Source organism: Battus philenor, unplaced genomic scaffold (assembly GCF_028537555.1).
Source record: "Battus philenor isolate CCGP_79_NKW_IND1 unplaced genomic scaffold, ilBatPhil1.0.hap1 SCAF_8, whole genome shotgun sequence".
NCBI lineage: Eukaryota > Metazoa > Arthropoda > Insecta > Lepidoptera > Papilionidae > Battus > Battus philenor.
The window spans coordinates 8309203-8319866 of NW_027181748.1; the positions used below are offsets into that span (position 1 = coordinate 8309203).

A 10664-nucleotide genomic window follows, 5' to 3' on the forward strand; every position below is an offset into this window, starting at 1 on the left:
AAAAGTTTTATTCTTAAATATCATTATAAATATGATTAAGTTGAAGTAATTAATAAAATTCTAGCTTGTGTTATCCACAAACAATACAACCAACATTACATTTTAGGTACAAACTATTACGGTTTTCTTAACCCTTATAAAGGTTTAATACAATAGACACAAAATGATCGAGTACGTAATTTTACTTTTCAGGTTTTAAATGTACACAAATAGAATAACACAGACGTTGTACAAACTATATTAAAAAGAATCGTAAGACAACCGAAGAATTTATTTGTGTTAGTGTGCATAGGAACAATTTAATCCATTAGTTGCACCGTTTCTTTTAATCACGAATTGATGAGACGCTCGACCAACATCTATTCTTTTGTTGTGAACATTTTTAGTATTTGTGTGAAGCGTTTCGATTTCGCTTTTATTGCGTACAGCAAAAAATCGAAATAATTTGGTAGTGTCACAGTTTTAGACCATCAACCGTGTGTCGTCTGAGTTAGAGTCAAGCGCAAGTCCATCGTGGATAAGAAAAACACATAATAATTAAGCGCTTAATTTTTAATGTCTTTTTATTACGAAATCGCAGTACATTTGCTTTAAAAGTGCAGTAAATAATCATTATCTACCGCCTACCTACGCCGAGCAAATCGTTGTTAATTATCTGTTTCGTTCGAAAGTATGCCTAAAACTGGCCACTGTTAACTTGACTATCCAATTTAAATTTAAAACAGCGGATGGTAATTAATTGTATTATTAAGGCCATAGGACTCTTTTCATCACTTTATTTCAAATTTAAATCTTCTAAGGAATTTGTAATACAAGACTGATATAATTAATAAAATTAAAGAGACTTAAATATATTATTTACAAAAAAATTCATTGTTGTTATTCATTAAAATATGATTTTGGTAGGCACTATCTATATACATAAGTTGTCAACGCAAAACGTGCTGCCGAATATTTTCAACTCGCATAGCTGACATAGCACATATTCAACGGCACAATCAGTGAAAATTATTTTGTGTTATCTCGAGAGTGCAATTGCAGTAACATTATTTTGATAAGTATGCTTTGTATTCACTTATTATTTTACTTTAATGTACTTTTTATAATTATGATAAAATATTTAATAATACCGAAGTACATTAACTGATTCAAAAACGGAAGAATTATTAATATATAAGAACAAAGATGTAGCTACTAAAATAAGTTGATAACATATATCATAGTTAATAATAAAATATGTAAGAATATAGTGTAATAATATTTAATAATAAAATCTAAAACTTTTGCAGACAGGGAAACTGGAAAATCTAATTCTAAGACATTGACAAATAACGCAGCTTTACAAACCTTTAAGAGTCCAAAGAGATTTGGTTCTTATAATCGACACAGATATTTCATTCAGAAAGAACTTTATTATATTTAAAGAATTTTATAAAAAAAATATTTTAAGTAGTTAATAATTTTTCAAACAAATTCAATTTCACATTTTGTGCATTAAATATGTAGCGAAATAATCACAGTTGCCAAAATGTTTTCGGTTATCTGTCAATCCATCTGTCTACGCATGCGCAAAATCTAAGGACGCGCGGCGTATGATTTGTAGGCGTATGTCAAAACCGCGTCTTCCGCCGGAAAATATATAAAATATAAAAATGGCGAACGGCGTCAAGTGACAGGTGTTGTTGTTGGTGAATTTGTAATAAATCTTTAGTGCTGTGATGGAATATGGAATTGAAGGCTATCTTATATCAATTTAGAATCAATGTTTAATATGTACAAATGAGTGGTGAAAGTTTTATGTAAAAATTATTTCATTCGCATGACCAATAATTTATTATGGCGTTGGTGTATCTGAAGTTGTATGCGGATGACTTTTAAATAAACTGCGTCTATCTTTTCCAAGCGTTTTAATTTTTGTGATCCAGTTCGCTAGGTGTTGTCTTTAACATTGCCTATCTAACCCATTAAACTCATCCACAAATATATATAATTGCAACTGCACACAAATAAGTTTCTAGAGGATGGGCAGCTTCGCCCTGCCCTTTACTGCTTTTACACCATTTTATATTTTATAACCAATCATCCCGTGTAGTTGTTAGCTTTTAATATATTTTAAATAATTAAGAAATTACATTTGAATTTACTTTACTTGCTTGTTCAGTTTTTTTTTAAGTTCTTTTTATTTGTTGAACTTGGGGTACGGTCATCTTGGATGGTGGATCGTGGATCCTCGTATCTACGTCATAGTTGATGTACAAAATAATTTAGGCGAACTACCTTTATTAAGATCTTGGTCTTTACCTTACATTCTAAACATTAAATATAAAAAGAGATCGTTTAAAAACAGCAGTCTAAGAGCCACGTTTTGTATCGCAGAATGCGCGCATTTATACGAAGCACTTATTAATATTATTTTTGTCTACAACGACATTGCACTACGAAATATATACCTACGAGGCTTACAAATATTTGTCTAGTGCAAATGACAAGCTGGTATTATTAATATCTGCAGTATCCCTGATAACAATCTAGCGGGTAATAGATTAGTATAGTACTCGGCATTTCATTCGTCACTTCTGGTTGGAGAGTAAGACGGTTAAAAACGGCTGGGTTCGAATTTTATAGTGTTGTGTTTAAAGCAGTGTACGAATTGCCATAGAATAATATGCGAAATATGCGAAATCAACTGCCGGCTAATCTTATATTAACTTCTATAGTGGTTTTTTTTTAAGAATTTAAATTTAGTTACGTCAATAATTAATTTTTTAGTTTACTATTATAAGTACGTTTACTAATATTATTTTAGAACTACCTCGAGATAGAGAAAAGCAAAATTCACTTTACAATTTTCGTACGCAAGCTAGCTAAGACCGTATTACAAATGAAACAGGAAGTTGTTATTTGACAATAGCGGTTGTCTCAGACTGCACTATGTTAAATTAAAAAATGAACACTGGACGAAATTCGTAAAAATTATATTTTTAAACTCTCTATCATACATAGCTTGAAAACCATGACAAATATAGTTTAAGTTTATAATAGAAGGTTAAAGGTTGAACGAAGTAAAAAAGAGAGAAACTGTAAAGGATGAGAGGGAGAGAGAAAATCGAAAAGTTTTGCGAAAAAGTCATTGTGAAATATATCCCTGTCTCAAAAATAATATAGAGGAATGAGCGGCCCCTATTCATGGGAGCAATTAAAATAACCCTCCATCTTTTTCAACGATAAACAGTCGTGGAAAATGGCCCACGTTGGCTGCATCAGCCTTGGCCAGGCCCTAGTACCCGAGATGCAAGCCTACTATTCCCAAAACCACATCTACGGCTGCTCTGACGGAGCAGCCAAAACCTCGAAGCTCCAAAACGGGTCTCCAATTCTTGCCGAGGAGTTAAAAGCCCTCGTGTAATAACTCGTGAATATAGACCTCGACAAGGTACCTGAATTAGCCGCAAAAGTCCATATAGCCTCTGCCCATCCGAGCACTATCTGAAGCTTTCAGGGTATTTGATGCTTCACACTCTTAAGACGGATTTAAAATTAAGCTACGATACTCATCCCACATCCGGCTTCCGTCGGGCACGATGCACCACACACTGATCACACATAGATTCATGACACCGGCGGGTCCGCCGCGTCAGCCTTGACCGGGTTTATGCGATCTCCCGGTTAGGAAAGGCCAGTGTCTCTCCTGGCCACCGAGTAGTATTCGCTTCGCTAATCTACACTATAATACTTTTGTCATGCGACGACTTAGGCTGGGAACGCTTGACGAATGGAATAGGAGGTATATGGAAGGTACGACGGCATCGCGGAAATTCTTCCCGGACACCGTCTCAGCCTATCGCGTGCTCCGCAGTATTGAGGTAGACGCGGTTTTGATCTAGCTCTTCACAAAGCACGGGGGGTTCTCCGAGTACCTTCACCGGTTTAAGCTCAAGGAGGACCCCCCGTGCTTCTGGGAACCGGGCATGGACCAGACCATGGTCCATCTGATAGTCCACCGTCCCGCATTCGGAGAACTCCGTTTCGACTCCGAATGTCGGTTAGGCGTAAAAATAAATGAGAGAAACATCGCCTCTATGTTAGAAAATGCCAAAAGTAAGGAATTGTTTCTCAGTTTTTGTAAAGTAATAATTAAACATGTTACAAAAATAAACATGTAAAACAGTGTAATAGAGTAAGCATAATAGCCGTTAATAAAATTTATTTATATATAATTAAGCTGTGAATAAAAATGTGAAATAATGTAAACAAAATTGTAAAATAGAGAAATAAGAAGGCAATGTATGAATGAGAATTAGAACGAAAGAGAAAGGTAGAATGAATTGTGGAAAGAAAGAATGGAACGATAGATTATGTGAAGAATAATAGTAGAGAATGAAAATGAAAAGGACAGTGAAAAAAAATTATTTAGACAAAAAACGACCTTGTCCTTCCCAAACAGGGGAACGAGAGGCCCCCAATAGTGAAGGCCACAAAAAAACACTACAATACAGTCACAGCACTATACATGGGTATAGTCCTTCTTCGTTCGATAATCATCGTTGGTTACAGGTCATGGACCTCTGTTTCCGTGACCTCAATTTCGATGAAGCTGTACAAAACACCACATAGTATTCCTATAGTTAAGATATAGGTTACCCCTCAGAGAAAAAGATAATTAGAAAGCAGATAGAGAGAACATGGCCGTAGTCCTCCTCGCGGTTATATTGCGAATGAAAGGAAAGGTAATTTGGAAAGCCTAGTACTTTTTTATTTATTTCATTAAACTTGGAAAGTGGAAGGGAATAGTCTGTGCGACTCAAGTCCATAACGGTGATCAAACCATATCGATATCGCACCAACTATCAGTTAATGCTATATAATAAACAGCTAGTTGACGGAGTCAGAAATTTTTTTGATAAAAAATGATTCTCGTAGGCGAGGGTAACTACAAGAGATAGGTAATTAGTTTTTTTTTAACTTTTTGTTCTACTTTCAAGTGACTGTGGTAATGCTAATAGTAATAATGCTAATATACATTTCAACATACTATAATTTTTATGAAATTTAATTTTAGGATTAAATAACGAGCAGTTGTTACTGTTATTTACAAAATTAGCTTTTAAAACCTCGGTTGTTCGTTACACAGCCTGTCATCTTAATTAATTTCATACAGATGTTGTCAGAATTTGAAATTTATTATCAGTGAAATTTAAACCGTCGCAAAGTTATTGGAAACTTCCTTGAAAACAAAATATTTAATGCAATGTCAACTCAATTCCATGAACTATGGATAAAGTTAAATAGAATGGTTATCTTGTTAATGGTTATCCTTTTTCAAGAGAATATTTGTGATATAGTTGTTCAGACGAAGTCAGCTCCGACGAGTTTCACATACACACACACACACACACACACATACATATATATATGCTCTCTTGCTTATATATACTAATTATGGGTTACTGCATATGTTTATGTAGCTTGTGAAGATTGAAACTACAATACTCGAAATCGATCAGAGGATATGCGATCTTTAATTAAAAGGCACATTAATTTATTTAAATGTATTTTGACCAAAAATAATGTTAACTGTAATAAACTTATTACACATAGTAGTAGGTAAGGTGTACGTGGTCTTAAAGTTAACAAAGATGTTTTAATTAAATTCTACCCTTTGACTAAATCTTAAGGGATTATCCAAGACGAGTCTATTGTGATGAAAATCTGTTAATATTATTGGATAACTGGTTTAACATTTCTATTAGGCAATGTCTTACGACTTTGTAACAAATGTAATTTAAATATATATAAGACAAAGTGTATAACAAAACATACTTGTTCAGCTGTATAACCGCCAATAAAGCTAATAAAAATCTTTAAAACATGAAGACCCATTTAATTTTTATATTATAATTTGGTAAATATTTTATTAGTTAATGCCAATATTTTCTACGCAATCGTGTTGAAATCGTTGAAGAAGCTATTTGTATCTGAATTTGAGAAACATGCCTCTGAGAGAACATTGAATACGTTATCTTTTACTAGGCTAGTGCATTTTAACAAAATCAAGGGAAAAACTTAGAAAGATTATCGCAAAATGGATTTGTAATAATTGTTATTTGAATAAATTATCAATCAAATTCGAACATAGTTCGATCTAGATATAAGTTTTCTGTCTACAAAATATGTTTTTTTACCATTTCTTTACGTTTTTTTGTAATGTTGCCATAAATAATCTCACCTAGGAGTTTTAGTTATTAGAAAATTAAGCATATTTCCAATTTCGAACTGCAACTTAAGTTCGAACAAGTGGCCAGTGTTGATATGAAAATATAAATTGGATATTTTATTAGACACACGTTTAATTCCTCGGCAAATAATGTTATACATAAAAAAGTCAATTCTGTAGTATATTCAAAAGTTATCTGCAGACAGACAATATTTGTTCCAGTCAATATTTTTATTTTTACATTTTTATTTTATTGTGTAAATGTCGATAATCTTTTCCATTTAAAAAATGTGTGTTAATAACCAAAGTTTTCATAGTGGATGAAAGTTATTTATGACGTATAATATTAGAAGAATATGAGTGAATCATTTGGAATGTTCGATTTAAAAATTTGAATAACAAAGCGTGTTATTTTAAAAGTAAAAAGCGTGAAAATTTAAATTTAAAACACAAACCTCACTTCATTTGAAAGAATCATTTCCATATATTTGAACAATTGTACAGGTGTGACATGTATATGTATTACATTATTAAATATACGTATGGTAACATTGTTATTTGTAAATGAAACTTTACATATATAACATTAATGTTTGAAATATTTTTATTCGGTTCATTTCACATGCAGAGCTCGTTAGATATCGTGTTAACATGAAAATTATCTTAATATTGGTTCTGACAATATACGGCGTACATTGCGAGCGTAAGTGAAAATAGGTTATCCTAAATAATATATCTATTCACTTATTGAAAAGTAAACAATTTTCAAATATGTTTTGTACATTTATTTATAGCATATATAAAATAAGTAGACTAATATATTTATATTTTTGATGTCTGGATTTGGTTTAGGATTAGAATTTAATCACTTCTTTCATAATTTTAGATCAGAAGCTGTATTTAGCTATAGGGAAACTGAACATATTTTGAGTTGCTGTAAATAACATGTCTCTGCTGGATTTTTTGTCTAGACCTTTTTTGGTCTCATAAGGAAATCCTACGGGATTTTGAAGGCTATATCACACGGTCTTCTTTGACGCCTTTCGTCAAAACTAACGTTAATGTTTGCATCCTACCGTAGCTTAGGAAGTGGTGGCGTAATTCCTGAATATCGACCGATTAGAGCCATAGGCCACCACGCGTTATCATAAAGACGTGTAGCGTCCACGTGAAAACGCTCCGTAGTACTAGGGCAACAATACTTTTTAGTGATTAAATTAGTTTAGAACGCTGTAAATAGTACATGTATTGCAATAGTCTCTGTTTATACTTATATGTAAAGACGAGATCGAAGAAGAAACGAATACACGCACGGGTGAGAACTCCTAACGTCCACCATCTAAACCCGTACAGACGTCAGCAATGTAGTCTTCCTACCATGTGGTCTGTTAATAATATTTATTAATATTAATAATATTTCACATATGCAAAATATAGAAGACAAGCGACCGTTAGCGACTGTTATCTTGTAAATGTAAAAGAATTATTTTGCATAATTATTTTAATATTTATTTTAATATATTTCTGTAATTACACTGTACTAGGGATTAAACTGACATGTGAACAAATTCGGGCGTTTGTGGATGGCCACAACTTTCGCCGATTACAAGTAGCAAATGGGTTAGTGCCCGGTCAACCCGCAGCTTCAGATATGCAGTTTATGGTATGTGTAAATTAAACTGTGTTTTTACTTGTGAAATTTAAATAAAGAGTTTTTAAAACTTTTTATGATATTATAGTGCTACTGAGACCGTTGTTCCGGGCCTTAGGAAAGTGTGGCAAGGTGGGGGCTGAGGAAAAAAGAATATGAGCGCAGTCGGGAGCGTCTTTTTCCTCTCGCCGCGCGCATACCTATGGTGCGGTACAGCTGTTTCGGTAGCACTATAGTTAAAGATAATAATGTTATGTATGAAAGTAAAAAAATTGAAATATCTTTATTGAAGTAGGCGTTTAGACGCACTTTTGAATCGTTGATTATTTTTACATTATAAGTAGTGAGCTACCACCGGCTCGGAACGATTATCTGTTGAGAAGAATCGACCAGAAACTGAACAGTTGCTCTTTTAAATGACATTTGACTATTTGTTCATGTGTACATTGCATCAATCATGTAAAAGAGTCAATAAACCAAATTCCACGCATTTCGTTCAATTAAAAACTTTTGAATGCTATAATAGGACTTATTTAGATTTAAATTTAAAACTAAAAAAAGGAAGGTCTAACATAACATGTGAAACTTTATTATATATGCGTGCCTCCAAACCCATTAATGACTTATTAACTTTTTGAAGTCGAAATTTAGCCGATTCGTGTTGGTAAATTATATATATGTTTTTTAAACTTTTTGTAATGCGAATATAACAAAGCGAGCGTTTTATTTAACGATTATAATCGAAAAAATAAAAGAGCTTCGGATATTATAAAAAAGGGTCTGAAGTAGCGTTAATTCTAAGCGCTCTTTTATGTTAATGGAACTATAATATAATTCAAAATTTATAGATATATTCAACGAATTCATTATATTTCAACAAGTAAATCGTTAATGGATTTTATACTAAGGCTATCTAATGACAGGTCTGGAATGAAGAACTTGCTGAAAAAGCAAGTAAATGGGCTGAAAAAGGACAATTTGAACATAATCCAGATAGATCAATTGGTAACAAATTATATAATAAACAGAATATGCGAGATATAAGTTCTGTTGAGTAAATTATAAACTAAAATTTAATTTCAAGGATCAAACAGATGGAATTTAATCGGGGAGAACATTTACGTGTATAACTACTATTCGAATATGGGGGATGAAGCTAAAATTAATATACAGGAAGCTTTGAATTCATGGTTCCAAGAACATAAATATTATAATTTTGTACCTTTTTTCCTGAGTTCCGTGAAACCCTTCGGTCATTATACACAGGTAATGTTATAAAATATTAATTTCAACCTTCTGTCAATATTAATTTTTGGACGATTTTTTGGACGACTGGCAAGTTATATAGTAATGTGTACATGGCATATAGCGCGCAGAACACATAGCCACTACGTCGCTAGGTTCATAAAGTTCTGGGGAGGAGACCACAAACCGCACACGTAGCGTAGGACGATGACCTGAAATTTTTGGCTGAAGACCGTTGTTCACAAGTGGACGTTCTATGGCTGAAATAATGTTGATGATTTTTATGTTATAGGTGATTAAATTGTTTATATTATCTAACCAAATTTCAATTCCTTAATATTATTACTTATCGTTTATTATATTTTTTTTTTGATTTTATTTCAGTGGTAATTATTTGGAACAAAAACCTTATACAGCCAAAGGACCGACAAAATATCTTCAATGTAATGACGGATATTGCGATAAGCCGTATGGATCAAACTGTTAAGAAAAAGAATTTATCATTATTATCTGCAGCTACGTGTATTCGTACAACTTTGTTTATTTTATTTATCACATTTTTAAATCTAAATTTATTAACTGGTGATGTCCCTTGTCATTACTTATTTACTATATAAGTTGTGGACAATCATATATCAAGATATGTATATATATATATATCTTATTATTGGAATATTAAATAATACTTTGTAATTTTGTCGTTAAAAGAACTACTTACTGCAATCGGTGTTTTTTTTAATTTGGTATAAATTTAAGTTTCCTTTTTATTTAAGTGATTACAATAATTTTAACTGTCAACAAATATAATTGGTATTATAATGATTTTGGTAAGTTATAAACTTTCCATTTGTAAATGTTTGGATCATTTCACCCAATTTCTAAGATTCGTTTTATCGATTAAATCGTGAGACGAGGTGAGCGTGTAATCTAATACGCCTTGTTTGTGTGTGATGCCCATGTTGAAAATTGGTATACGTGCCGACTATAAGTTGGTGACTTTGATAAAACTATTATTTTAATTAGAATGAAAATAGTCACTTTTATCATTTCAGCCGCATGGCGTCCATTGCTGAACATTGGCCTCCTCAAAAGATTTTCGTTAAGACCAATAGTAAGTGGCCATCTATCTAAACTCCAGAACTTTAAGGCCTCAGTAGCCATCTGTTCTGTGCGCTAGGTGACCTACCTACTGCCAGTTCAACTTGCTAATATAAGTTATTGAAATAAGTAATTCGAAACAATACTTTTGCTTTGTAGTGATAACTATTAAATAATAGACAAAATGAACGTAATCTATTTTCAAAGATATTTTCCCTTCGGAAACCCGTCTTAATAATTTAATTAATGATTAAATTAGTGCACTCAGCATCAACGTTTCGTAAAGATGTGCGTTTATTACTTTAAGCGAAACCGAACAGCATTAAGCGCGAATTGAAATTCAGTTTACCCCGAGGAATTAAAAGTGAAAATTCTTTTCAAAGTGATTATTTTACCTGAATTATGTTATCATGATTTTAAAATTATTTATTTTCATATTAATATATTAAAACACTA

General features: G+C 32.4%; 1 protein-coding gene across 1 annotated transcript; it reads left to right on the forward strand.

Moving 5' to 3' along the window:
• Positions 1–6835: 6835 nt before the first annotated feature.
• On the forward strand, positions 6836–9675 carry LOC137931831 (scoloptoxin SSD558-like). Its single transcript, XM_068775342.1, has 5 exons — positions 6836–6917; positions 7759–7877; positions 8789–8870; positions 8950–9136; positions 9495–9675. The coding sequence occupies exons 1-5, from the start codon at positions 6866–6868 to the stop codon at positions 9595–9597; spliced, it is 543 nt and encodes a 180-aa protein (XP_068631443.1). The 5' UTR covers positions 6836–6865; the 3' UTR covers positions 9598–9675.
• The last annotated feature ends 989 nt before the right edge of the window (positions 9676–10664 follow it).